Source organism: Pan troglodytes, chromosome X (assembly GCF_028858775.2).
Source record: "Pan troglodytes isolate AG18354 chromosome X, NHGRI_mPanTro3-v2.0_pri, whole genome shotgun sequence".
In the NCBI taxonomy this organism is placed as follows: domain Eukaryota; kingdom Metazoa; phylum Chordata; class Mammalia; order Primates; family Hominidae; genus Pan; species Pan troglodytes.
In genome coordinates, this window is record NC_072421.2 from 151,327,645 (window position 1) to 151,355,623 (window position 27,979).

The window sequence follows — 27,979 nt, forward strand, 5'->3', positions numbered from 1 at the left end:
TTGATTTTCAGGTTTTATTTGCCTGTTATAATTCTGATATTATGTACATATATATATATACTTTTGTTTTTTTGTAGAGGGCTTATCAGTAGACCAAGCACAGGCATACAGGGAGGCTGTGGCTGCTGAGCAGGGGCGCAGCAGTGCTGGGAGAACCAATCTTTCCTTTTTTTTTGTCTGTTTTTATTTTTCCTGGGATGGGTTCATCAAAGCTAATTGCTATCAATCCTAGAAACCACCTAGGGACTCAGACATCTGCCTACACACTAGTGGCGTAAAGGGAAGGACAGGGGTACAAACTTTCAAAGTCACGGTGTATTTACATTCCCAAGGTGGGGGCGGGAGGAGGCTGAGGAAGACAACCGTTCAGACGATAGGGAGGGCAGGGCTGCTAAGGGGTCCTGGGGGGTGGGGGCGGCTGGAAGAGGCCGGCCAGTGGGCAGTGGGAGGAGGTGTGCCCGCCCCGCAGCCAGGTAGTGACGGAGGCCACTTGGATGTTGTCTGGTGGGTACCGAAGGCAGCGTGTGTATGGAGCTCCTGAAAGCCGGCCATGGGGAGGGCTGGGCGGCGGGAAGAGGCGGTGCTGCCAGAGTGTGATGCTGGGAGTGGGGGGACTCTGGGCTCTCCAGATGGCCTCCCCTGCCCCCGCGGCCAGTTTGCCCGGCTCCCATCCCGGTTGGAGCAGAGATGGCAAAGAAAAGACAGCAGATGGTGGGGACACCGACTTCTGTTCCCAGTCCCAGCCAGGCTGGCTGGGGAGTGGCTGGGGAAGGGGGAAGGTGCAAACCCTGGTCCTGAGGAGACCCCACCATGTCTGCCCCCAGTCAGGGAGCAAGAAAGACAGCATTTCGGAGACCCTTTCGGGCCACCCCTACTTCTTCTCCCCCAAACCACAGCCTCTCTGCCCAAATGGGCTGGCAAAACAGCACCCAAAGGCCCCTGGCATGTGGGAGATCTGCCCAAGCTGGGGCAGAGCAGCGTGTGCCCAGGAAGGGGTGCAGCTGGGTTTTGGCAATAAAGTGGGGACCGGGTGGTAGGAAGGGGATCCGAGGCAGCAAGTTCTCCTCTGCCCCAACTCCAGCCTCCCATGGGCCTGCTGGAGAGGGAGGGGCCTGCATCCCAAGGCCAGGGGCACAGCATCTCCTGTCCTGGACTCCACTATTCTAGGGCCACGGCAGGGTTGATGGGGGAGGTGGCCCCTGAGCTGTCATTGCCCCCTGCCGCCTCCTTCTCCTTCTTGCCACTGTACTGGCCAATGAACGAACCATCCTCGTTGAACTGAACATCCACGCTGCCCCCATAATCGGCCAGGCTGTCGTCACTGCCCAGGGGCTTGATGTCCCCGTTGAGCGATGGCTGGCTGCTGCCAAAGGCCTTCTCCTCGTTGTCACTGCAGAGGCACAGGGCAGGTGCGAGTGAGAGCACTGCCGAGCCCTTGCAGGAGCCTGGCTGGGGGTGAGGCAGACGCCCGCCTGCCTTCCATTTGTTTAGAATGCGCTCAGAAAGAGCAGCTCTGGCCACCCTGGCAGGCAGGTCTGGGGCTGTCATCTTTGGGCATTCCCCAGATCCTGGGGACTGTGAGGGAGAAAATGTGCACTCGGCCAGGGGATTATGGGGCCTGGTTCCTGTCTGGGAAGCTGTCTGGGGCCTCCCTTGGGGAGAGGGGAGCAGTGAAGGTATCTGTGTGGAGAGGAGGGGCTGGGGCGTGTTGGCCTCTCCCTGAAATGAGGAGCTGCCGGGCCTGGGGGCTGGGAAGTGAGAGTCCTGTCAGAGCCCCGGCAGCCAGGGGACAATGGCACACCAGGCGCACATTGTCTATAGGGAGACCTTGCTGTTGGCCCCTTCCCACCGCCCCTGCCTTACCTCTCCAGGGACCTGAAGTCACCCGGCAGCACAGAGAAGAGAGAGAGGGGGTGAGATGTGAAGGCCAGGGTGGAGCTGAGTGCCAGCACCCACTCCTGCCCCGGCTCACCTGTACTCGCCGAAGGTCTCATCTTTCATCGGTCGGGCCTCAGAGTCCACCTGGGTGTCCTCCTTATCCTTCACTGGAGACACAGAGAGGGACAGCTTCTTCTCCCGCCCCAGCCTGACCCGGGGCTCCAGGCCCCTCTACGCCCCGCACCCGCAGCACTCTGTCTCAACAGCGCCCAGAGGCAAGAGGCCTTGAAAGAAACCGCTCACCCGCTGCGGTCCAGCCACCACTTGCCTGTTGCCCCAACCCCGGCCTGGGAGGATGATCCCCCTGCCTGCCCCCACCATGCGCCTGTCATCTTGTGGGGAGCTCGGGGAATCCAGGAGGCCTTGCAGAAGGGTGGAAGGGGCGAGGTGTTCCTCTCTGCCCTCGGCTCCACCCCCGTCACGTGGGGCTCAGAGGCTACCTGAGTATTTGCCGCCCTTGCTGCGCTTGATGAAGCAGAGGATGAGCAGGACGAGGAGCAGGAGGATGATGGCACTCACAAAGCCGATGAACCAGCCCTCAGTGGCGAAGCCAGCAGGAGGGAGCCTCACGCGGCCTGAGGGTGAGACACCAGCCCCCCGTGCTGCCGCCCAAGCCAGAACCCGACCTGAGGCCCTGAAGTATGCTCTTAAAGTTGGGACCCTCTGGGGGGCTAAGGAGTGACAGGGACAGGGAGATAGGGAAAAGGGCATCTGCGGAAAGGGTATGAAAGGGGGCTGATTCGGGGACACCCAGATTCTGGGAGGAGAAGCAGACAGGAGCCGTGGAGGGAGCCTGGGCAGTAGTGGCCATTCAGGGGACAGAAGGACATGAATTGTGCAGCCCCCATGCTTCCCTGGCAGGTGATGGCGGGCCCCCGGCACCTCACCTGTGCCATTGGTCTTCACAGCCATTTGGTGCCGGAACATCCTCTCCTTAAACAAGTGGATCTCGTAGTCAGTGTCAGGCTGCAGGTCCCACTGCGTGTAGGAGCTCTGGTTGTAGCTGACATACTGTGGCGAGAGGGAAGCCCCACCCTTCTCTTCTGCGAGGGAGAGAGGGTGGCAGCAGGGGTGAGTCGGAGTGCCAGGCAACCCCTCTGGCCCAGAGCCCCCTTCCCCACCACACCCCAAGGCCCCCTTTCACGCTTACCTCCCAAGGCTTTGAACAAGATATGGAACCTGAAGTTGCACTGGCCCTCCTTGGGGACCCAGGAGACGACACTGTAGTTTTCACCCGCTGTGGCTGAGATGTTGCCAAAATCTGAGATCCCTGGGGGGATGCAGGGGAGTGAGGAGAGTGTGGCAGCTGCCAGGAAGTCTAAGGCCCTCCCTCCTGGACCCGGCTGGCCGGGGCCTCCCTGTTGGCAGGTCATTCCTCCAGCTTACCAGACAAGGCCATAGTGCCTCCTTCCCGTACGATGGCTTCACCAGGGCCCTCTTTGGTGGTGGCCTGAAGCTGGAAGCGGTACCGCAGGTGGGGGCTGAGATCGGTCAGGTTGTGTGTCCGAAGTTCGGGGTCCCGAAGGTTGAAGGACAGTTGCCCCTTGCCCCCCTCATCCACTGTGGGGACAGACGGGGGTTGGCTGTGGCTGCAGCTCTGCCCCCTCCCCGTGGCCCCTCCACCTCCCTTCCTTGCTGGGGTGGCGCACGCACGGGGGTGGTAGGAGAGCACGTAGCCGGTGAGCACGCCGTTGTGGCTGAGTGGGGGCTGCCAGCGCAGCAGCAGGCTGGTGTTCGACTGGCACTCCAGGTGCAACGCCTCGGGGTGGCCAGGCACTGCAGGGCACAGAACCGAGTGGCAGGTAGGTCCTCGCCCAGGTCTGGGGAGGAGGGCAGGGGATGAGGCGTGGGGTGCAGGACTCACCTCCCTCTGGGGTGCTGAAGGTGAACTCGCTGGCGGGCCCCGATCCTCGCCCGTTAAAGGCCTGCACCTCCAGGTGGTAGGAGCTATAGGGCCGCAAGCCACTGAGGATGACACTGGTGGTGTTGGCGGGCACCACCACATGGTCTTTGTGGATATGTCTCTTGCTGTGCTTCCTCTGACTGCCCTCCCTCCAGTACGTTACCTGCACAAGCGAACAGGAGACCTCGCAGGGGCAGAAGGCACCCAGCAGGGCCCCCAGCGCACACCCCCACCACCCTTGATGGGGACCCTCCTCTCAACCCAAGTCTTCCAGGAGAGCGGCTGGCAGGTGGCAAAGCCCCCTCACCATCCTGTCGCTTTACCTCAGTGATCACCCTCCTGGGCCCCCATGCCTTCAACCCTTACATTGTATCCGCGGAGGTGGCCCTTGACCTGGGCCAGGTCCACCGGCCGCCACTTGACCAGCACGGCACTTGAGTTGAGGATTTCAATGCCTTCCAGCTCAGGGATTGCCTGGGGGTCTGGAAACCACCAGTGACTTGGATAGAGCCATAGGCTCTCACCCCAGCCCTGAGGCCAGGCCCAAGCCCCTACACACAGAGAAGACGAATTCGGATATTTTATGAGGTACAGTTTGAGGAGGAGAGGTGTGTTTGCATGGTCTCAAGATCTCTTCCTGGACTGCTTATTAGTTGCAAAGGTGAAAATAGTAGCTTATACAAAGGAGAAACCATGGCTGGGCATGATGGTTCACACCCGTACTCCCAACACTTTGGGAGACAGAGGCGGGTGGAACATTTGAGGTCAGGAGTTCGAGACCAACCTGATCAACATGGTGCAACCGCATCTCTACTAAATACGAAAATTAGTTGGGTGTGGTGGCAAGTGCCTGTAATCCCAGCTAATCAGGAGGCTGAGGCAGGAGAATCGCTTGAACCCGGGAGGCAGAGGTTGCAGTGAGCCAAGACCGCTCCACTGCACTCCAGCCTGGATGACAGAGCAAGACTCCGTCTCAAAAAAAAAAAAAAAAAAAAAAGAAAAGAAAAGAAAAAAAGGAGAAACCAGAAAAAAAACTTGACCAGGTACTTCAAGTTACCATCTGGTCATGTTCCAGATTCAAGGAAATGAAAGAAGCAGCATTGGCTGATATAACTGGAATACCGCTGCCAATTATAGAAATGTGAAGTGTGGGGAATTTCATAACGTCGCTCTGGTTATGTAAGAGAATATCCTCATCCTTAGGAAAGGCGCACACCAGTGCTGAGAGGTGTGGACATGGGCTGGGGTGGAAGCAGGCGAGCTCAACCGTGGGCGAGGGGCCCTGCCGGATACTCACAGTCCTCTCCAGAGTAGCCGATAGTGACCTGGGGCTCTGGTCCCTTGCCCTGGCTGTTGACGGCCTGGACTTTGATCTCATAGGGCACGAAGGTGGACGTGTTGGACACCACCAGGAAGGGGTCGCTGACAATCTGCTCCTGCCAGGGCCCTCGTGTCCCCTGAGGGCGCCATTGCACGCGGTACTGAACCTGGGGGGCGTTCCAGTCCATCCACCGGAGCGGCTGGAGGAGGCCAGCAGAAGAGGAGTTGGTTGGCCAAGAACACCAGCATTCTTTGGCCCGCCCCCCAGCACAAACCAGCATCCCCAGACATCAGCCCCTTCCTTTGCATAGCCAAGGGGGAGCAACAGACACCCAGGTCATGGCCTCATGTCCCCCAGGCAGCTCAGCCCAGGGACTCTCACCTTCCACGTGATGACCATATTGGTGGTCTCATTTCCTTCCCCCTTCACATCCATAGGGTTCTTCTCTGGGGCTGGAAAGGAAAGTATTAACACATCAGTGCTGCAGCCTCTTTTGGAGAGCCACGAGGACCGAGGGCCAAGGAACAAATGGCTCATTCTGGCACCAAGGGAGTCCAGCCCCCTCGCGCTCCCCCTGGAAATTTGGAAGCAGAGGAACTTGGGCATGGCACCTCTCTAAGCCCTCCCTTCACAGCCCGGAGCCCCTTCCAGGTGGCATGGGAGTGGGTGCCACCCTGACTCACCTGCCTCAGGTGTGACCACAGTCTCAGAGACCGGGCTGGGCTCCCCGGGGCCATATTTGTTTATGGCAGTAACCCTAAAGGTGTAGTGGACATAGGGCGACAGCTTGAGGGTGGTAGAGGTCTGGTTCCCTGGAACCTTGCCCAGACTGTACCATTTTTCAGGCGCCATTTCCTTGTCCTCAAATTCAATGTCATATTCTGCCAAGAAATGAACCGACAATGGAGTGATCAGCATGTGGCTTTGGGGGAAGGGCTGTGGAGGGGTTGGGTACAGTCTGGGTCCCTGAGTACCCAGGCCAACTGGCATCTCCAGATTCCCATGAGGAACCGTGAGTCCCCCCAAACCGTGTCCCCCCAGGAAGGCTCCAGGAGGAGGGAGGACCCCAGGAGGGGCCAGGGCTGGCAGAAGTGACGATGGGGTGGCACTGAGCTCAAGCCTCTTACTCTCAATGGGGGCATTGTGGTCTTCTGCAGGACTCCAGGACACGCGCACCTGGCTCTGCGTCAGCAGGTGCAGGTCGGACAGCACCAGCCGTGGCACCGGCCCAGGGCTCCCTGAGGGTGGGGAGGGTCGGTGCTTGAAAGGGCCCAGGTATGTGAGCCCCGGCCTTCTGGAGTGGAGGCTTCCACCCTAGGACTTACCCACCACCAAGAGCTGTGCCCTACTCTCCACCACATCCAGTTCGGTACTGGCCACGCAGCTGTAGTTGCCCTGGTCGCTGTAGTCCAGGCTGTGGATGACCAGGCGCCCATCCTCTATGAAGTACCTGCGGAGGAGCCGTGTCTGTCTTTCCTGCCATCTGGGCTCTTCTCCCCTCCCATCCCTCCCTCCTGTCTCCTTCCCCCGCTCCTGTCAGAGCCTTCCCCATCAAAGCAAGGACGAGGCCAAGAGGTCTGGACTTCCAGCTTTTCCCACTCTGCCCCCTTTCACCGTCACTGTCCTCACTTGTCACTGTCCCCAAGCTCCTGGAGGTCTCGACCGTCCCCACGCCAGGTGATGCTGGGCTGCAAGGAGGGGTCAAAGGAGGCCTGGCACGTGAAGGTCACCCTGGAACCTTTCTTCTCGATTGCGCTGCGGGGCCCCTGAGTGATCTGAGTTGCATCTGAGGGTAATGCGTGCGTGGGGAAGTCACTCTGTTGTCCTCCAGAGGCCCAGACCCTCCCTCCCAGAGGCACTGCCAGCCACGTGGCAAGGGTCGCCTGACCTTTAACCTTCAGGTTAGCCACGATGGTAACATTGTTTTGGTCATTGGCAGCCAGGCAGAAGTAGCGTCCGGTGTCATTGGCCTGGAGGTCTCGAATGCCCAGGGTCCCATTGGCATAGGGGAAGAAGCGTTCGTCCTGAAGCACTGTTGTCCCATCCTCGTCCAGCCTGGAGGGAGCAGGGCGGGCCTGGCTCTGACTGGCTGGCCTGGGCTCCCTGCCCTCCCTGGCTCCCTGGCCACTGGGACACGACACTCACCACTACCAGGACGAGACACTCACCACTGAACACTGGGCACAGGCGCTCCGAAGGCCTTGCACAGAAGGTAGGCAGTGCTGCCCTGGACAGCCATGTACGTCTGATTGTCCGCAGTCAGGATCTTGGCTGGCAGCTCTAGGGGAGGAAGAGTCTCAGGAGACAGGGCAGGACTTGGGGCCACAGCTGGGCCAGGAGCCAGGGACCCTCTGCACGGCTTCCTCGGGCCCCCAAGAGCCCTGCAAATCTTGCTTCCCTGCTCCCAGCTGAGACCCCCGCCAGGCTGCGTCTCTCTCTGCCTTCAGACACTGCCCTCTGCCTCAGATGCGCCTCTGGTCGCAGCCACCCAACTTTTACGTTATTCCAGGCTTAACTGACAGTCACCTCGCCCCAAAAGCCTTCCTGGCCTAGTCCCCAGCCTTCCCTGAAGTTCCAGGAGAGGTGCCACCTGGGCTGGCCTTGGTCCCATCCTGTGGCACAGCGGTCCGCTCAGTCACAGTGATAAGACCTTTCCCCTCTTACATCTCCCTCGGCTATCGTGAGGCTGAGTGAGATGGGGCGAAGGGTGTCAGCAAGGAGAAAGGTCGGCGCCAGCCTGGTAGGCCGAGGACACATCAGCTGCCAGCTGAGCCACTCTGGTGGCCTGGCCCAGTGGGCTGCAGGGACAGACTGGGAGTTAGGAGGTAAGGAAGGGAGGGCACTCACGGACAACGTAGATGTAGGCATTGGCCAGCAAGAGCCCGTGCCGGTTGCGGGCCTCACATTGGGTCACCATTGTGTCACTGGGCTGCACGTTGCTCAGGATCAGGGCGCCACGCTGAATCCGGTACTTCTGGTCTTTGGCCAGCTCTGTGCATGCAGCAGGTGGGCCCATGGGCCGCAGCCCGGCATTGAGCTGCGTTGAGGCCCTTCCTCACCCTCCTCTTCCTCTCCCCCACAGCCCCCAGGGCTCGCCACACTCCCCACTCCTGCCTGAGGCCCTGCTCACCCTCCACAGGGATCCCGTTGATTCTCCAGGTGACCTCTGGTTGGGGCCTGCCCTGGACTTGGCAGTCCAGGCGGGCAGTCTCTCCTGGCCCATATAGATGGCTCTGGGGCTTGTGCAGCCAGTACGGGGCAGCTGGGAGGAAGGGGAGAGCCGCCCTGAGCCCGCAGCCAGCAGCTGGCTCTTGACCCGGCACAGACCCTCCCCTCCCCCATGACAGTGGGCATCACAGGCCACTGTCCCAGGAGGTCCATACCCTCCACGGTGACATAGTACGCATGCCGGGCACTGCCCAGTGAGTTCTCGGCCAGGCAGCGGTACTCGCCATCATCCTCCTCGCCCACTTTCAGCAGCTGCAGGGTCTTGTTGTGGTTCTGGTAGGTGACACGGTCGGCTGGCATGGGGCCACTGGGGCGCAGCCATTTGATGGTGGGCGTGGGACTGCCCGGGAGGCAAAGGGAAGAGAGCAGAAGGGAGAAAGGACAACGCCAATCACCCCAGCCCCCTATACCCCGCGGTGGTCTGAGCTCCCCGCTAGGGCTCCGCCACCCTGCCCTGCCCTGCCCTGCCCTGCCCTGGGTTCCCAGACTCACAAGCCCTCGGCGATGCACTCCAGGACCAATGGCTGCCCCTGCAAGGCCACCAGGTGGCTGCTGGAGTTGGTGGGGAACAGCAGGCGCGGCTTCCTGTCAATCATGCTGTTGGCTGCCAGGAGAAAGTGGGTGGGTGGGCTGCCCACTCTTCCCTCCACCCCAGAATTGCAAGGCTGAGGGACTCGACACTCCAGCCAGCCCCCGGGGCCTCTGTGTCTTCCTCCATTAAGGAGAGTGTCCTGTCTCTGCTCTCGACGCCTGGGAAGGGGTCTGGGCTGGGTAGAGGTGGGAGCCAAGCTGTTCTTGAGGAAGCCTGGAGTTGTCAGATGGACCTATGGTGGGAAGGGCCATGCCTGAGGGTGAAAGGAGTCAGGGAGAGAGTGCAGAGCCTCTGAGACTCACTGGCCTTGACCCGGAGGTCAATGGGTTCCTTCTGAATGATGGTCCTGGTGCCTGGGAAGTGGGCGTGGCAGATGTAGTCTGAGTGGTTGTCGGAGGTGAGCACATTGGCAAAGTAGAGGTTGCCGTTCTGGCCCATCGTCACCCGCTCGTCCTGCTTGATGTGCAAGATCTCTGCAGGGGGCAAGGAGGCCGAAGTCATGACCCCGTCCAGTAAGACACCCCCGCTAACACCCCGACCCCACGAGGCAGCCGCTCGCCGGCACCCACTGCTGTTCATCCAGTAGATCCGGAGAGGCTCTGCACTTGGGGGAGGGTTGCAAGGCAGAACCACTGACTCCCCTTCCTCCACCTCCACGGGCTTCACTGTCTCCTTTGGCCACTTGGGGGCACCTAGAAGGGACAGACGGGCTGACACTCTCCTCCTGGTCCAGATGGTGCTAGGCAGGAGAAGGGAGGTGGGGGCAGGGGGGTGGTGGGCTACACCAGGGATGGACGAGGGGGCGAGAGGGTCAGGCCAGTAGAAACTTCACAGAAAAGGAGGCAGACACTCTGGATACCTTCTGGGCTCATAGCAGAGACTAGCACTTAGGGAGGCCAGGGTGAGCAGGACGCCAGGAGGCCAGGAAGGGTTAACCTTCCACGGTTCTCAGCTCTCCCTGCCCACCCTAGGAAAGGACGGGTGGGGGGAGGCTGAGGCTGAGGTGCAGTGATGGGGGAGGGGAGCTGTGGAGGGATGCAGGAGTCACAGACCCTTCCATCATCCTGACACAGAAACCATGGCAACGGTTCCCAAGGTAACTGGAGGGGTGGGGAGGGGAGAGGAGAGCGCTCAGGAAGCAGAAAGCTCAGGGAGGATGGAATGTGAAGGGAAAACCCCAGGGAAAAGGAGACACAGATCAAGACAGAGCCGTGGAGCAAGAGAGACCAAGTCGGAGGTGGAGGGGAGGAGATGGAGAGCCAAGTGGAAAAGCCAGAGAAGAGAGGCCCTGCTAAGGAGTGCAGGTGTAGACAGAGATGACTGCAGTGACTCAGGCAGGTCTGCCCAGAATCAGTCACTCCCCCCACCAGCCCGCACCCCCCTCCCCCCGCCACCTTCCTGCTCAGCCATGAGGCAGGCACCAGGAAAGCCTGAGGGAGTGAAAGGGCATGAGATGACCGGAAGTGCAATGGAGACAGAGACAGGGCAAAGGAGGAGACTGCACAAGAAACAAGATGGGCCAGGGGAGAAGCTGGGGTGGGGTGGAGGGCTGGCAGGACACCCAGGCCCCTCGCCACGAGACAACTGGCTGACAGCAGCTTCCAGCCCACAATCCCACACGAACTCCGGGACCTGCCCTCCCTGGTCCCTGCAGCGCCTCGCACCCTCGGCCATGAGCCGGATCTCATGGGACATGGCGGTGCCCAGCTTATTGCTGGCAAAGCAGCGGTAGATGCCCTGGAACCTCTGGGCAAAGTTGCTGTTGTTGCCCGTGATGGTGAAGGAGCCAGAGTGGGGCGACTGGTACACGGTCACACCCAGCTCTTCCTTGGGTTTGAAGTGGACACCATCCCTCGTCCAGCGGAACCTGTGGGCGGAAAAAGGCCCAGAGGCCTGAGGCCCTGGAACCCAATGGGGGCTGGAACAGGCTGGAGGGACAGGTGCAAGCAGCCAGGGCCCACAGGGGATGGACTGGGAGATGGCGAGGACTTGGGGTGATTAGCAAGGTTTGGGGCTTCTGGGCTTAGAAGTTAGGCAGTCCAGAGAGGCACAAGGCCGGGGTCAGTGGCAGGCAACAGGGGCTGAGACGGCAGAGATCACTCACTGCACTTCGGGCTTGCCACTGGCCTCACACTTGAGGCTGATGTCATCTGTGGGGAAGACAACCAGGCGCCGTGGAGACTGTTCCGTGATGACAGGTGGCTCCATCACTGAACACAGGGTGGAGAGAGCGGTGGTGAGGGTGCTGCCTGGCTGGTGTCATAGCCTCAGCACCTGTCCCATCGTGAGGGAAGCAGGGTCCAGAGCCCCTGGAGGCCCCATGGCCACAGGGGGACGAATGGAGGGGAAGAACAAAAGAGGCTTGTGGGACATGAAAAGAGGGAGAGAGAGAAAGGGACACATGCAAAAATGTAAAGAGAGGCAGGGACAGAGGGGACAGCCACGTAAGTTACAAAGAGATGCCTGAGAAAGACAAAAAGGGTATGACAGAAAGAAGCGGGGGCAACAAAAGCCAAGACACAGAAACCAAGAAGGACAAACTCCAGACAGGGGAGAAGGGACCAGAGAGAATGGCAGAGAGGAACAGTGAGGGTGACAGAGTACCCAGGCTGGGGCAGAGACAGGACAAAGCCAGCCCCACACAGGTGAGAGAAGCACATGGTGCTCAGGGAGAGCCGAGCAGGGCCCCGGCACTCAGGAGGGCGGGGGTGCAGGCTCAGCTGAGGGCCTCCTTACCCTTCTCCTTGGCCTTCTGGGAAACACTCTCACCCCTCCCCAACTTACCATGGTGTCCTTCATCTGAGAAATCCAGGCAGGCAGCAAGGGAGGGAATGGAGAGAAATACTGACAGGCAGCCCCAGAGTGGGGCAGATGGCAGGGGACATAGTAAGCTCCTGCAGCCCCCCCGTGGAGAGGGAATGGCAGGAGAGGAGGCCCTGGCAGTGGCAACAAGGGGGCACACGCTGGGCTGGAGCAGTGGCAGGTCAAGCCCAGGGAGATGGGACAGAGAGATACCCAGGGAGAGGAGCTCCACTGGATAGACACACAGGGCATGTAGCCCAGAGGCAGCCAGGCCGTGCCTCCAGCTCTAGCAGACAGGGAGAGAGAAATTCTTGCCTTTAACAAGGAGTGTCCTTGCAGCCCCCTGGCAGGGCCTGGCAGGGCCTGCAGAACTGACCCCACCCATTCAGGATGCCTTGGAAGGCACCGTCCCCTGCTCCAGCCTGCTTCCCTCCTAATCCAATTAGCACAGCTGAGTGTTTTCAATTACCAGGGCCCAGCCTTCAGAGCCCTGCTGCCCCCTCCCCCTGAAAACTATCCCAAAGGCCCTGCTGCCTCTGAGTTTCCATAGCCTGCGGGGTTGGCGCCAGCCCTCCTCTTCTCCCTCCTTCCTCCCAGACAGCCACCAAGCTCTCTGGGGCAGAGGCCAGAGCTGCTGTCCCAGCCCCAGGACTCTGCAGAGCACTGGCCAGGGCGGCCTCGAGGAAGGGAGAAGAGGGAGGGAGGGAGCAGCAGGCTGCCTCTGAAAGCTTTGTCTCTGCAGAAGACCTCAGTGTGAAGGTCCAGGGAGGGAGGAGGGGGCTCCCTGGGGACACTGCAGAGGGCCCTGAGCTGGGGAGGGAGATGGTGACAGGGATGACAGGATGCAGAAAGCCAACTAGGTGGAGGAAGCAGGAAAAGAGACAAAGGGGGCTGGAGTGGCTGGGGAGGGAGAGATGGAAGACAGGTTCCAACAGGGAGGGCCGGCTGCCTGCCACTGCCCACTGTGTCGTATCAGGGTCAAGAACAAGTGCTGGTCAGTGACCAGGGCAGCCTTGGAGCTGCCATGGCCTTTTGGCCTAGTTCTCTCTCCCCACTCCCATCTTTCTGTAGAGAATGCACGGCTTGCATTCCACTGTACAGTGTTATATTGTGTATCCACCTCTGTGTCCTCTGGGTCTAAAAGCCTCACTGGTGTGTGTTTCCACCTGTGTGGCCTCTCAGCGGCTCTGCTCCTTCATCCTTGCACCTGCCTTGTCTTCATGCACCTGTGTGCATGTGTCCATGTGCATCTGTACCAAGGGAGTCTGCCTGGCCCTGGCCCTCCATGTATGTGTCTAAGGGGCCAGCCCCTTTACCTCCTCCAAGCCCTCACTGCCTCCCAACGCCAGGTGCCTCCCCAGCCTCTCTCTCGCAGCCCCTGTCCCACTGCTGGCACAGACAGTCTTCCCAACCCCTATCCGCCAACTCATCTCTCAGTGACACTGGCCTCCTCCTTGTCCAGGCCCAGAGACAAAGGTGTCAAGGTGAGGCTGGGAAGGGACTGGAGCCTGGTAGCTCAAGAGACACAAATGCCCTCACACATGATACCCTGTGACATGCCCCTCACACGGCCTGACAGCTACTTACAGGAGAAAACACCATCACGGTAACACCCCCCCACACGCAAGTGTGTACTTACATTCAGCCCCACTCACACATACACATGACCCAATGCAATCAAATGTCATGGTCAAATACCTCCTGACCTCCACAAGCCTGGCCAGTAAGTAACAGAGTGACTCACACAGTTACCCATGTAAGGAAGTCAAAATCACATTGACGAATATCTACGCTCAGTCAATCACAAGAACACACAGACATACACAGTGTATCCATGCTTAATCACAACCCTACGGCCACACTCCCCAACATCCACTCACCTGCTTGTGCCCCCAACAAATGTTACAACCATAGACACATGCTCCAGCAGCCCTGCCCCCACCCCCACCAAATAACTACACACAAAAAAGGGTCCAGAAGGCTGCTGGGCTGTGACCAGGGTTTTTCAAGCCACCTTTTCCTGTCTCAGTTCAGAGACAGGGTGACCAAGGGCCCAGGAGGGGAAAGAGAAATGGGGACAAGACTTGAACACAGGCCTTTGCACAAGCCAGCTGAGGGCTGGGGACGGCCCCATTCTCCTGCTGCCACACCCCTGTGTTGCGGGATGGAAGCGGAGGAGTCGGAGTGGGGCGGGCAGAGATGGGGCGGGCTAAGGAGAGCATGGAGGAGGCCCAAGACCTCGGGGCCCTGCTCCAGGTTCGCTGTCCCTGGTGCTGAAATCGCCCCGGCGGCCGCGCCTGTCCCTGTCCATGGTCCTGACACGCCCCGCACCTTCTACCCTGCCCTTCTCTCCGGGGGTACCCAACGTCCTGGCTATCTCCTGCCCACCCTGTGCCCAGGAAAGGCCAGGGAGAGGAGTCAGGGTCCGGAACAGGGAGAAGGTGAGGAGGTAGAAGATAAAGAGGGGCCCAACATAGCGGCGAAGGTAGGCGCCCAGGCTCCCTTCAGCTACTCACATTCCTCGGGGATCTGGATAAGCAGGCAGGGGCTGCAGAGGAGGAGAGGCCACACGTACCGCAGCGCCACGACCATCTTTCCCGGCGGCACCGCGCAGCACAGCCAGCCGGGCTCGGTTCAGGTTCCGGCCGGAGGGGAAGGGGGCTGGTGGGCGGCTTGGGGCGGGAGTTGGGAGTGGGGGCACTGGGAGAGGGGAGAAGGGAAGGGAAGGGTGGGGGAAGAGAGACGAGAGAACGGAAGGACGTTAGTGACTAACATCTGGGTAAGCCCGGGCTCTTGGCCCCGCCCTCAGCCCCGCCCCAGCTGGCCGGCTTCTCCAGCCCTCCCCTCCCCATCCGCACCCCTCCCCTCCCCATCCGCACCCCTCCCCACCTTGGAGGGAGAAATCTGGAAGAGATAGCCCTGGCTGGGCCTCTAGGTTGCCTTTTATTCCCTCTCTACTCTCTGTCTGCACCTTTCCTGCCAGCTGCCTTCCCAGCACCAACTTGTTGCCCCATCAGCTCCCCTGTGCATGGCACAGGCCGCTGTGTGCACACCATCCCCGTATGTGTCTGCATGTGCCTGTGAGCAGGTGTCCGTGGGCATGTGTGTGGTTGTGGATCTGCAAGCAGGGAGTGAGCTGTATGTGAGCTGGTATTTCTGTGGTGTGTCTTCTCTGGGAGGGGTTGCACTCATGAGTGGGTGTGTTAGTGTGTGTGCCTGAGGGAATCAACACACAAGTCTGCTAGCTACGTGTGTCTTCTTGTATGTCTTTATGTATCTGTGGGGATGAATCCCTGTATCTATTATCTCTGTGTGCACACATATGTAGAGAAGAATTCTTCTTGCAGTCACATTGCTATAGCTTTCAGAGCCAACTGATGCCTGGGTGCTGTACAGACCTAAAAAGCTAATGGGGGGATTGGGAAGTGGGATAGAGAAGGGAGGAAAGGGGCCCAAGATGGCAGCATTTCACAAAATAGTTTCAGGAAAATGAAGAAAGAATGGGGAAAGGGCCAGGCGTGGTGGCTCACGCCTGTAATCCCAGTAGTTTGGGAGGCTGAGGTGGGTGGATCTCTTGAGGTCGGGAGTTTGAGACCAGCTTGGCCAACATGGCGGAACCCCGTCTCTACTAAAAATACAAAAAGAAAAAAAATTAGCCTTGGTGGTGGGCGCCTGTAATGCCAGCTACTTGGGAGGCTGAGGCATGAGAATCACTTGAGAGGCGGAGGTTGCAGTGAGCCAAGATCGTGCCACTGCCCCCCAGCCTGGGTGATGGAGTGAGACTCTGTCTAAAAAAATAAATAAAAATAAAAATAAAAGGCCAGGCACAGTGGCTCATGCCTGTAATCCCAGCACTTTGGGAGGCCGAGGTGGGTGGATCACCTGAAGTGAGGAGTTCAAAACCAGCCAGGCCAACATGGTGAAACCCTGTCTCTAGTAAAAATACAAAATTAGGGCTGGGCGTGGTGGCTCACGCCTGTAATCCCAGCATTTTGGGAGGCTGAGGCAGGCGGATCATGAGGTCAGCAGTTTGAGACCAGCTGGCCAACATGGTGAAATCCTGTCTCTACTAAAAATACAAAAAAAAAAAAAAAATAGCCAGGCGTGGTGGCTCATGCCTGTAATCCCAGCTACTCAGGAGGCTGAGGCAGGAGAATCACTTGAACCCAGGAGGCAGAGGTTGCGGTGAGCGGAGATTGCGCCATTGCACTTCAGCCTGGGTGACAGAGCAAGACTCTGTCTCAAAAAAAAAAAAAAAGTTAGCCTGGTGTGGTGGTGCATTCCTGTAATCCCAGCTACTTGGGAGGCTGAGGCAGGAGAATCTCTTGAACCCAGGAGGCGGAAGTTGCAGTGAGCCAAGATCGCACCATTGCACTTCAGCCTGGGTGACAGGGCAAGACTCTGTCTCAAAAAAAAAAAAAAAAAGTTAGCCTGGTGTGGTGGTGCATTCCTGTAATCCCAGCTACTTGGGAGGCTGAGGCAGGAGAATCTCTTGAACCCAGGAGGCGGAAGTTGCAGTGAGCCAAGATCGCACCATTGCACTCCAGCCTGGGCAACAAGAGCGAAACTCCATCTCAAAAAAAAGAGAGAAAGAATGGGGAAGGAAGCCTTCCCTTGAGAACTGGTGTGGGAGAAGAGAGGAAGGAGGAAAACAACCCCCTGCTGCTCCTCAGCCCCCTGGGGGTCAAGAGAGGCCACTGAGGCCTCCTCCCTTCCAGATGCTCCAGGTTAGGGTCAGGACAGGGGTCAGGACAAGCTCTGGGACATTTTCCGTGACAGTGTTTCTAACACTTCTTGTGTGTCTCAAAGTCCCAATTTCTAGGTCTTTGTCTGAGTCTTCAGAGCTCAACTGCTGCATGTGTCCACCCCAAACCCAAGCCACACCGGCCATGTCCATATTCACCTACAAGTAAGGGGAGCCAAAGACTAAGGGTCTGAAAGAGGGGGCTCCTCTGACAATGACAAGAAGAGGAAACAGACTCCCAAGTGGCCAGACCACTTCAATTCCAAACAGGAAGTGGTTAAAGTGCAGGCAAGGCAAGAAAGGGTGTTGTTAGGTGACAGAGCTTGGAGGCTGAAGTCCCAGACTAGACGCCTTCATTAAATCCATACTGTGCATCCTCCCTCTGCCCAGCCAGGACCTTATCAAAGCGGGCACCGAGCCTCAGCAGGAACACCGAAAGGATGGTAGAGAAGTCAGCCATGCTGTGCTAAGGCTCTGGGCCTTGTCAGTTTTGTGTAACAGAGTGACCCAAGAAGAGCTGTGAATGCGGCAGATCCCGTGGGGACTCTGGGCAAGAGCTTGCTGCAGAGGGTGGTGGAGAAGCAGCAGGGTGGGTCAGCGTGCATGGCCTGGAGGCCAAGAGATGACTTGGAGGGTAAGAAGAGTGATTCCCAGCCTGCAAGAGCTGGACCTGGGCCCAGAAGGGAAGAGCAACAGTGGATCTGTTCCACCCCAGCCTCTCCCTACAAAGCCAGTGGATCAGGGGAGGCCCCAGGCAGCACTGGCCTCAACTTCAAGGCCTGTAGGAGCAGTAGGAGACTCGGATCAGAGAGCAGATGATCAAACAGCAGCCTTGGGAGCTCTGAGCACTGGTCTTATGAGGGGGAGGGGAGGAAACCGGAGCAAGGAAAAGCTCAAAGAAGGACCCTCCTGCATGTCAGAGGCTTTTGGGTGCTCTGGAGGTCGATGATTTCTGCCACGCAAGTTCCTCTATTTGTCCTCCAAATCTAGAATCCTGGAATGGTGTTTGGCATGTACACTCAGGGGAAATACAATATCCCCAAACCCCTGGTCCCCGCTCCCTGCCCCATCCCATCTCCCCACAGGCTCATATCCAACTTCTTTTTTGGTCTCCCAGTATTTGCCACCTAGCTTGCCACCGCCCTGGGCAGTCGGAGACAGGCAGGAAGCAGCCAGAAGGTTGCGAGGTATAACAGCTGGGAGGGGGCGCTCCCTCCTCTCCTCCCACTGCTGCTGGGTCTCTGATCTCTCACCATTCCTCAGGCAATTACAGAGCAAGCAGCTAGGGTTGTCAGCTCAGCAGGCCCTCTACCCCCCACCAGCACCACTAAGGGCAAAGGAGCGGGGAGGGGGGAGTGTTCCACAGATGGAGCCAAGGCCGGGTCTGCCAAGGGTGACAGACAGAGTGAGAAGAGGCAGGGGGGAGCAGGAGACAAAGACAGACGTAGGAAGACGGCGCTAACCACGATGGAGATGGTTAGGGGGGTGGGGAAATTCCGAAACGGAGACCCAGGCAGCAGAGAAAGAGAGAGAAGAGGAAACCGGAGCACAAAGGGTGAGAGGCAGCTGCAGAGTGCGCCGCTGAGAAATGGCAGAAAGAGCGAGAAGAGTGAGGGGTGGGGGTGGGCGTGTGCACGTGCGCGTGCGCGCAGGCCGCCTGCACAGCGTCCTTGTCCCTGGGGGCTGTGCCAGGCAAGGGGCGGGGAGGAGGGAAGATGGGCCTGGGTCAGTGGAGGGGCTTCCCGGCGTGGACGTCATGCTGGCCTGGGAGCAGGGTAGAGAGACAGACAGAGGGTGGAGCAGCTGTGAGCTGGGGCCGGAGGGGCCTACAAAGCCCCACGCAACAGAGCATCAAGGCCCTGCCCACTTGTGGCACTGAGCAAGGGATGGCCGTGAGACAGGATGAATGGCACACTGCTGGCTGACCCATGCCATGCCAGGGAACAGGTGGGGGTCGGGGGATTCCTGCTGCGGGTAGGAACGGGGAGAGGGGGAAGCACCCAGAAAATCCCAGGGAAGCCTTCCAATATTGCTGCTGGCTGGGAGTAAGTGGTCACCTGGCTGGAGGAGACGCACATGTGTTAGGCCAAGAGTGAGCCTGCGTGACCATGCACTGAGTGGACAGTGGCCGCTGTGCTGGGGCAGTTGAAGATGGGGCCATTCCTGAGTAAGTCCGGTCCCAAACCCATCCTCCCCGGTGGGAAAGGGCCAGGGAGGCAAGGGTCACGCCCAGCAGCCTACAGGGAGGGGTTCAGCCCCAGAAGAGCCTTGCCCCATCCCACCCCACCTGGCCTCCCACTACACCCGCAGGTCCCTCAGGGAGTCCTCTGTCCTCTGCTCCAAAGTGCCTGCTTTGGTCTGATGGGAAGCAGCTTGCCAGGGAGGGACCTGGGAGGTTGTGGAGCCTGGCTAGACCTGGAGTGACTGCCTCCTCCCTGAAAACACACACACACACCCCATCACCACCACCACCACACACCTTGAGAAGGGAACCTCCAGCGGTGCCCTGCACATGTGCCCTGCACACCTGCCTGTCAGTTCTCAGGTTCTGCCTGGAGTTCCTCTCAAAGGAGAAGCAACAAGAGAGCCCTTCAACAGCACAGCAGAGAATCTCCGGCTTCTCCTGCCCTTGTCTCCTGGGGACATGGTGCCTGGTGACTCAGTGGGCCAGAGTGGGGGTGGGGCTGGGGGCTCAGCACAGGGCACATGAAAGGGTCAGAGTGTGGTGCTGGGCCCATGTGCTTGCAGGCCTGGGAGCCTGGGGGGCTTTTGTGCCTGTTGGTGTGTATACGATGGTGTGGGTGTCACCTACACCCTGTGCACTGTGTCCCTTTAAGGCTCCCGCTGGCCCTCCCCGCCCCGCTCCCCAGGCCGTTGCTGGCGGGTTTCTATGGTGATGCAGCCCAAGTCCCAGAGGTGGGGGAAGCCAGAGGAAAGCCTTGTTATGTGTTATGTAGACAGCACATAAAGGGGGCTGCTCCAGGGAGCCCCCACAGGTACCTGGGGGCCCAGAAGTCCTTTATGACTGCTGCTTAGACCCTGCACTCTCAACCTCACCCCTCCCTAAGAGGGTACCCTTAGGAGAGAGTGAGCCCTCAGCCCCCTCATCTCGCCTGAGGCTTCAGTCTCCAAGGCAACTACAGCTCACCTGTAATGGACCATTCTCCTTAAAAGATGGGGAAAAGAGACAGAGGTTAACCCTTTGTGGGGTTCAGGGAGGACGGTCTTGACTACTGGGGAAGGGAGGGAGGAGCCCCACTCCATCCCCACAATCACATGCCTCTGTGGTCTGTTCTATTAAATCAACTTACAGCGTGGACTTACCACGTACCAGAAAGCCTCATGAGCACTTCCACTCACATCCACTCATCTCCTCCCCAGATTTGCCTCAGGGAGGGAGGTGCTATCATCATCCCCATTTTACAGATGAGGACACGGAGGCTCAGAAAACTGGAAACTGTGTCCAAGATCACAGAACTGGCACTGGGTCTCAGCAGGGGTGGGGTTTTAGAGGGCGTGGTGGCTCCCTAAGCTGCCTCTCAGAGGCTCTGGCATCCCAACATGTGTGCCTGCTAGGCTTCCCAGGGAACCAGGGGCCTGGGCGAGGATGGCCTCCAAGCCATCCTGCCCCGTGGGGAGGGCTTACTTGCCAGGCAGATGGCAGGCAAATGTCGGGGGCAGGGAGTGACATCTTGGGATGGAGGCCACGCGGAAGTAGGATGTGATCAACATCACGTCTCAGCACAGAGCTGAAGCCCGACACCAAACAAACCCCCAAGTCCCCCATCCAGGTACTCAGTCCAAGAGAAGGCCAACTACTTTCCCTTTTGGGCTTGGGGACAGGCTGGTTTCTTGGTCCCCTCTTCTGCTGTCTGGAATCTGGACTTGTTCTGATACCTTTCTTGCAACCAGAGGCTCCAGAACCCCTCCCAAAGAGGCCCCTCTCCAATCAGCATTTAGGGACAGCAGTGGCCCCATTCTTGTGTCGAAGGAGATACTGATGCCCAGCAGGCGGCAAGGCTTCAGCCTCCGAGACCCCTAGAAGGCGAGAGAAATGAGGTGGCAGCAAAACTAGGGCTCCTCTCAGGCCCCAGGCCTCCTCAGGGAGCTAGGATGACCCTAGCACTAGAGGGGGCTTCAGGGGCCAGGCCAGAAGGAACAGAGTGCATCCAGTTCCTGGGGCTGTGGCCTGAAAAGGAGAGCAGGGAAGGAGCCCAGCCTGGGGCAGGGAGAGGTCCTAGCCCACACCAGTCCTGGGATACCTAGCCTGTGTTGGTTTGCGGGGGGCGGGGTGGGGGTGCCTGGAAACAGCTCAGACACTGCCAGGCCCCACGGGCCCCCTCCAGGGGCCCCACTCCCGAGGGGTTAAAGGGCAGAGGGGGACACAGGAAGCCCGGGGGCGGACAATGGGGCCTCTGTGATCCCCAGGGCTTGGGCATTCCTAAGTCATGAACACAGACGCAGATGGCTGGGAGACAGGGCCACAGGGAACCCCCCTCCACTGAAGCACAGCCTGGGTTGGCCAGAGGCTCTGTCCCCATATCATGCAGCGCTGCTTCCAGCCACTGCAGCAGCCACCCTCAGCCCCACCCCTTCCCAGCACAGGCCCTGTTGGGGCATCTGAGGAGACCCACGTGGCCTCATGACAATATGTGTGTGCATGCTGGTTCATGAACACACACACACATGCAACCAAATATATGACCCCACCCAGACAAACAGGAATACTGGAAGTTACACACACACAAATACACACACACAAGCAGAGACACAAACCCCATACATGCAGATAGGAAGACTGCCTGGCTGGAGGGCAGGGGGCAGAGGGGCTCCCAGGACTCAGTCCCTTTCCCTCAAGTTCCACTCTCAGACCCGCACTGGGATGGACGGGTTCAGAAGTCCTCTTTGGCCAAGTGCATGGAGCCCAGGACGCTGCCACCCTCCTGCCCCACCCAACCCCTGGCCCTCGCAGCTGCCCCTGCTGGGTCTAAGGGCCAGAGATGAGCAGGAGCTGCTGACTGACAGTGGCTGGGCACTCCCTCTGCAGCTTTCCAACCTGGGAAGAACACGGGGGCCTGGGCTGGGGGCCACTGGACAAAGAAAAGCTTCTAGAAAGAACAGCGGCCAGACCCTCCCCAGCTCCTCCCTCTTTTTCCAGCCACAGCCTTCAGGAAGCCACAAAGACCCTGTTGATATCTGGGGAAGAGGCAAGCTGGGCGGGCTACCTCCCCCAGTGCTCGTCTGGCTGCTGCTCACCAGGCACCCCCCATACAGCCTTCCACTCAGACAAGGCCCCCATGGGGGGTCTGGGCCCAACCGCAAGGCGTAGAGTCCAGCAGAAGGGTGCTGAGTGGCTGCTGGACAGGGCACAACCTCAGGGCCCTCAAGGGTGAGGCAGGGGCAGCTGGGGGGGACAAGGAGAGGAGCAGAGCGGTGGAAGACAGACAAAAGGGTAAGCAGAGAGATGGAGCAGAGCCCTGACGGGAAGGGGGAAGAGGGAAGGGAGGGCCAGGCAGGCAGAGGCAGAGGGAGGAGACGGGGAGTGGTGCACCCCATCCCCGGCAGCAGCAGGCTTCTGCCTAGAAGGAGGGGGAAGGTGATGGCCCTGGGGGTGGGGCACAGGGAGACGTGGGAGGCTGCAGAGGAGAGAGCAGGGGGGCGGGGGAAGCAGGAGAAGGAGGTGTCCGAGATGGGCCAGATCAGAGCAAGTAAGACAGCGACTGCAGGGGCAGGGATGCTGCAGGCCCATTCCAGATGGCCCCACCCAGGGACCCAGCCCCAGCCCATCGCAGGGGCAGAGGACAGGGCAATGAGCACCCTGCTGGGGACCCTAGAAGGGCATCCAGACCCCCCGCCTCCCCCACTGTCTGAACCACGGGGGAGGGAGGCAGGGCCCCCACTCATGCCCACAGAGGGAGGCCTGGCAGACCAGGGTCTTGGCTGGGATCCCCATCCTGGCAGACCTCCTCACAGGACCCACCACTACCCCAGGTTCTCCCATGAACGTGCCCTCCTGGAGCCTGGGCCACTCTGCGAGGCCGCATCACCCTCACACCCAGAAAAGCAGTCAGTGCAGCCATTTCGAGCTTTGAAAGGGAACTTGGTGATCAAGGTAGGGCACACAGGCCTGTCTCCTCGACCCTCACCTGCCAGTCCTGGCCAGGTGCATGCCAAGGAAGGCGCCAGCTGTAGTTCCAGTGGTGGAAAGGGCTTGGACCTGGGAGAGGCCGACTGGGGGCACAATCTGGGCACCCTGCTCACTGTAGGAGCCCTCAGGCCAGGCCCTTCCTCACTCTTCGCCTCCCTTTTCCCTTCAGATAATCATCAAGAAAAAAGAAAACAAGTGACACCCCACGAAGACAGGGACAATGCTGGTCCAGTTTGTCACTGGCTCTTCCATGGGCAGCCCAGAGCCCGGCCCAAAGGAGCACTGGCCATGAGCAGCTGCCCAGTACACGACTGCCCATCGCTGGGATGCTGAGCGCCTGGGTAGGGAAGCTCTTCACTGGCTGCAGGGCAGGGGACCCCGCCACCTTGAAGCGCTGATTGTCCTCCTGATGCTCAGCAGGGGGCTGGCAGCTGGGAACTTGGGGAGGAGCCTTTTAGGAGTGCGGTGTAGCAAACCAGGGAGGCTGGGGCGTGCTGAACGTGTTTCCCTCTTGGTGATCAGATCACTAGCGATTCTTAATTTCTTTTGTTCTTTTCTGTATATTTCAAGTGTCCTACAATAAGATGTATTACTTTCGGGATCATACACACACAAACATCAATACATATGGAGAGAGACTCAGATGCAGCAGAGAGAAATGACCAGGAGCCAAGGAGGTGGGAAGGTCCCAGGCCCAACCCTGCCCCAAACTTCCCATGTGGCCAAGACAGCCAAGTCCTCAAAGGCTCTGGAGCCCTCAGGTGTGCACATGTGGGCACTGCATGGGAGCTGTGCCAGGGGAGAGGCCAGGCTGGGCCAAGTCCCACCACCTGCAGCAAGGAGCTGACGGGAGGGGAGAGGCCCTGGGGAGGCCCCCGCCCCAGAAAGATGATGCTGGGCAGCAGCCCCCAGGGGAAGAAGGGCGGACTGCACTGATTTATGTCAGGGCCACGTGAGTCAGCAGAGATGGCACTGGGCTGCCCCGATGCCCCTGCCCTCAGGGTGGGGTTAACAGGGGCAGGGTATCTACCTGGGGGGTGCCAGGCCCCCACTCCTTCTGGGGAAGGGGGCAGATGGCTCTAGGCCTGCCTTCCTGAGAGGGACAGTGATAGGTGGGGGGTCCAGATACCCTGTCGGGGGCAATGGATTGTAGGGGGCAATGGATTGTAGTGCTTGTTCTTTGCAATCCCTGCCAACCAAGAGGCCCCAGAAGTCTGACCTGGAATGAAGGGAATAGGAATCGCTGACCCCTCCCATAACCGCACAGAGATAGGAAGACGTGGCAGTGGGCAAAAGACCTGCAGTGCGCAGGGACCGCCTGAGCCAGTGAGGCCCACCTTCCCTCACCCCTACCTGATGGACCCTACCTGATGGACACCCATGCACGGGAGGCACAGCAGTGGGTGCCCGAACCGACCTCACCCACTCCAGCCCTGACTGGCCACAGAGCCTGTGGAAACGGGCTCCAGAGGCGCCCTACGCCTCCGGGGAGGAGCCCCTGGCTCTGCGGCAGGTTTTCGGGTGAGCCCGGAGGAGCCCAGGCTGGGATTTGGAAAGAAGAAGGAGGAGAACAAAGCCCCCCCCAACCTTGGGGCGGAGGGGCAGGCAGCGCCCAGTCCCGTTCACTCCCCTCCCCCCATTGCAGGGGCGGCTTATCCCAATCTACCCCTCACCACGCTGTCAGCCGGGGTTTTCAACCAAACTGAGCTCTCGGCTGGGGATGAGGGGCAGCCACGCCCAGGGCCACACCCCACGGCGGCCTGTGGGGGAGCGCTCGACCCGATCTGGCTTCCTTTCTCAGACACGCACACACGCACGGGGACCCGCCAACTTCAGCCCCCGCCTGCCCACACAGACCCTGCCTGACGCCCCCCGCCCTGTTCTCCCGCCCAGGCCAGCATCTGGGGCGCCGCCCACGTACCCCTCACCTGTCGGGCTCGGGCACCCGGTATCCCTCCCCCGCCCCGCTACGGCCCGCGGTGCCCGGAGCCCGACGCCCGGCATGGGTGGGGCTCCGGCAGCAACGCCGGTTACCGCGGGCCGGACCGGGCCGGGCGGCACTCCCTGGTCCGTGCACCCCGGGCAGAGCGGGGTGGGGTCGCCGGGGATCGCGGCCGCGGCCCGGGCGCACGGGGAGGCCAGCCCGCCTTACCTGCGCTGCGGCCACCGCTCGGGCTGCCCGCCCAGCCTCCGCGCACGCCGGCCTCGGACCCGCCGCCCGAGCGCGTCTGCGATGCCGATGCTGCGGCAGCAGCGGCTGTGGCGGGGCGGGGCGGGCGTGCGCGCAGGGGCGGGGGAGGGGAGCGCCGGGGAGGAGAGGGAGGGAGGAGTGAGATCACCTCCCCGGCCGCCCGCCCCGCCCCGCCCCGCCGCACCCTAGCCCCTGGTGCCAGCCGAGCGCGGCTTGGGCTGGGGGCCCCCGGGCAGCCCACTCCGGGAGCTCAGCGGGACCCCAGCCGACGGGTCCCGCCAGACCCCCTTCCCCGCAGACCGGGAGCCTCCGACCGGAGAGTGTCCTCAGCCCCAGCGCAAGGGAGCCCGCTGTGAAAGCTCGGAGCGGGAATCGCGGGGCGAGAGTGCTCCCAGAGGCCTGGGGCCGGGCGGTGGAGAGAGGAGTCCGGCAAGGAAGGGGATGCTCCCTTAGCCTCGGCCTGGCCCTCGACGGCGCCGGCCAGCGATGGGCACCTGCACGCAACGCCCCCCCAACACACACACACAGGGCAGGACTCCCGGGACCTCTCCCGAATGCCCCCCGATCCTGAGGGCCCAGTCAGGGTCCTGTTGGGAGGGGTGCGGGGGCTTCGTCCTCAGCGTGTTGGGGAGGCGCCGCGGAGCACCGGCTCCTGCGCACCCCAGAGCCCAGGTGGGCGGCAGGGTAGGAGGCGAGCCCAGGGGCGACAGGGTCTGGGAGAGGGTATCCCTCGAACTGCCACCCCCAACTCCCAGATTTTCCTCCAGCTCTCTGGTGTCTTATCTCTTTGTCCTCGGGATTGGCCCCATTCGACCTTTCCCGCAGACTCCACTCTCTCCCACTCTCCCCCGCAGCCCTGCACGGGATCGAGAAGGAAGGAGCTCCTCCCCAGTGCCCCCTCCTAGGCTCAAGGCCATGACCTCACAGGCGAGGAAGCAAAATGGAGGGGGTAAGAATTCCGGAGCCGGCGAGCTGGCTGCAGCCTCAGGGCTAGGAAGGCCTAGGGCCCCGATGGCAGATTGCAGATCTGGTGGCCACGGTATTTTTATGGGCATGCCTGTTGCCCAGTGAAGCATTCCAGGGGCCCTCAACTCAGTCTCACAAGACTCCCCAAGTGGTGTGGGGCCCTGGAGGGCCCACATGGGAGCAGCCCTGGCATCCTGGCTTGGATGCCCCACCCCCATAGTGCCAGCTTCAGTTCCCCTGGAATGGGAAGCTTGGGGTGGACCCATCTGTGCTCAGAGAGGGTCTGGATGCCATGTTTGCCCGGCCTTTAGGAGGAGAATGGACAAGACTAGGCACCTGAGTGAAGACGGACGGCTAGGGAGACTGCTTCCAGAGTGGGGGCACTTGCAGGGCATCTTCAGGTGACAGCAGAGGAAACTGAGCCCGCCTGGGTCACGAGGCCAGCAGGCTCATGAGCTGGGCCAAGAGGGCGTATTTTCCATGAGGCACTGAGCTGTGGTCAGCTTCCTGCCTTTGCTGATCTGAACTCTGATAGGCCTCTCTCCTTTCCAGTTGCTGCCTCCACTCACTCCCTATGTTCCCAGCCTTTTCTTCAAGCCCCAACTTCTGCAAATCCTTTACCTAATCTAGGGTTTGATGCCCATCAGGATGATGACTTTGACAAGGGTGAAGTAAGCAGGGAATAGAGCCCGTTTATACGCACCTGCTAATGTGTAGTGATGGGTCCATTTATGGTAACAAAAAATTCATTACTAGGATTACACGACATCACATTTCCTGAGCACAGCCATGGACCTGCCATCGTTACATTTCCTGCACATTTAAATTGCACACCAACCTGGGGAGGTCTGTTGAAGCATTCGCCCCACGTTACAGATGAGAAAACCAAAGCCCACAGAGCTCAAGGGCTGGGTCCAGCAGGCACAGTTAGGAAGGTCTCCTCTCCGCTGGCTCATTGCATCCACACACACACCCCAGATGATGGTGCTGTTATTATCCTCACTCTCCCAGTGAGGTACCCAAGGTCCAGAGAGGGGCAGTCATGCAACCAGGAAGAAATTGGCACTATCAGTGCCCCCATTTCACAGATGAGGAAACCAAGGTTCAGAGGGGTCAAATGACCCACCCAAGATAGCCCAGAAGGTAAATGGCAGAACTCGGACTTGAATTCCCTTCTGCTTGACCACGATGCCCATTCTCTCTTCCGTGTAATGAAGTGGAGGAGCCAGTGGGAGCAAGAGCAAGAGTGACAGAAGACCAAGGGCAGAGCAAGTCCCAGGAGAAGCAGGAGGGACTGGCCCTGAACAAGAGGCAAGCCACCCCTCCACTGCCATGTGCTTGCTGTTGGAGGTTAGGGGGACACCAAGTAGACAGATGACTGTCTCTTTCCCTTCAACGTCAAGTGCTTCTCACAGCCCTGCTCCCTGTGACCCAGCCCTCATAGACACAGTGGACTGGACAAGGGAAGCCCCAGACTCTGACCCTGTGATGAGCATGCAGAAGTCGCAGAAGCCACAGACGACAGTGGGGCAGTAAGGAAGTGCCAGCAGGCAGGCGGGGTGGGCTCAGCCAGACGTGTCTTTCTCTGTTCTCCTTTCAATCTTTCTGTGTCTTCATATCTCAGGTGTAGCGCTTGGAAACAGCACATAGTTGGGTTTTGGTTTGGTTTGATTCTGTCTAACAATTCTTGTCTTTTTAAAAATCAGCTTTGAGACCTGCCTGGGCAACACAGTGAGACCACGTCTCTACAAAAAAAATTTTTAAATTAGGCATGGTGGTGCATGTCTGTAGTCCCAACTACTCAGGAGGCTGAGGTGGGAGGATCGCTGGAGCCCAAGAGGTTGAGGCTACAGTGAGCCATGATCACACCACTACACTCCAGCCTGGGTGACAGAGTGAGACCCTGTCTCAAAAAAAAAAATCAACTTTATTGGAGTATAATTTACATACAGTAAAATTCATCCTTTTGAGGTTTACAGTTCAAGGAGTTTTGGTGAATGTTGTGTAACCATCACCAAAACCATGCTCTAGAACATCCCATCACCTCTCCAAATTCCCACATGCCCTTTGCAGCCAACCACTCCCACCACCCCCTGCCCTTGGCCACCACTGATCTGATTTCTGTCTTTTCTAAATTTTATTATAA

The 27,979-nt window shown here is 59.6% G+C and overlaps 2 protein-coding genes across 8 annotated transcripts; one reads left to right on the top strand and one right to left on the bottom strand.

Moving 5' to 3' along the window:
- On the bottom strand, positions 1-24,948 carry L1CAM (L1 cell adhesion molecule). 7 transcript variants are annotated; one of them, XM_009439817.4, is made up of 29 exons: positions 24,829-24,947; positions 14,301-14,484; positions 11,767-11,781; positions 11,087-11,192; positions 10,647-10,849; positions 9,552-9,674; positions 9,285-9,455; positions 8,883-8,994; positions 8,546-8,730; positions 8,293-8,424; positions 8,010-8,153; positions 7,331-7,442; positions 7,051-7,217; positions 6,792-6,948; positions 6,488-6,612; positions 6,290-6,400; positions 5,846-6,043; positions 5,544-5,614; positions 5,139-5,361; positions 4,208-4,323; positions 3,803-4,004; positions 3,592-3,714; positions 3,325-3,498; positions 3,089-3,208; positions 2,826-2,981; positions 2,379-2,513; positions 1,973-2,045; positions 1,864-1,875; positions 1-1,390 (listed from the first exon to the last, which is right to left on the bottom strand). In XM_009439817.4, exons 2-29 carry the CDS (start codon positions 14,374-14,376, stop codon positions 1,159-1,161), a joined length of 3,774 nt encoding a protein of 1,257 aa, XP_009438092.2. In that variant the 5' UTR covers positions 14,377-14,484; positions 24,829-24,947; the 3' UTR covers positions 1-1,158. The 7 variants fall into 7 exon arrangements, with proteins under 7 accessions (XP_009438092.2, XP_054532157.1, XP_009438095.2 ...); XM_054676182.2 differs by having other exon boundaries at positions 11,767-11,826; XM_009439820.4 differs by lacking the exon at positions 11,767-11,781 and having other exon boundaries at positions 24,829-24,948.
- LOC101057533 (putative lung carcinoma-associated protein 10) lies at positions 22,817-27,369 on the top strand. The gene is given in 9 exon segments (XM_016944563.3): positions 22,817-22,997; positions 22,999-23,017; positions 24,124-24,197; positions 24,570-24,584; positions 24,586-24,640; positions 24,643-24,734; positions 24,736-24,743; positions 25,722-25,816; positions 27,269-27,369. Coding segments are annotated over 9 exon segments (492 nt in total). The 5' UTR covers positions 22,817-22,964.
- Positions 27,370-27,979: the final 610 nt, after the last annotated feature.

Coding starts and splice junctions, on each gene's coding strand:
- L1CAM (XM_054676182.2), bottom strand. CDS start 14,376: ATGGTCGTGGCGCTGCGGTACGTGTGGCCTCTCCTCCTCTGCAGCCCC. Junction 8,425..8,545: donor GTACTATGTCACCGTGGAGG/GTATGGACCTCC, acceptor CCTTCCTCCCAG/CTGCCCCGTACTGGCTGCAC. Junction 6,044..6,289: donor CCACAATGCCCCCATTGAGA/GTAAGAGGCTTG, acceptor ATTTCTTGGCAG/AATATGACATTGAATTTGAG.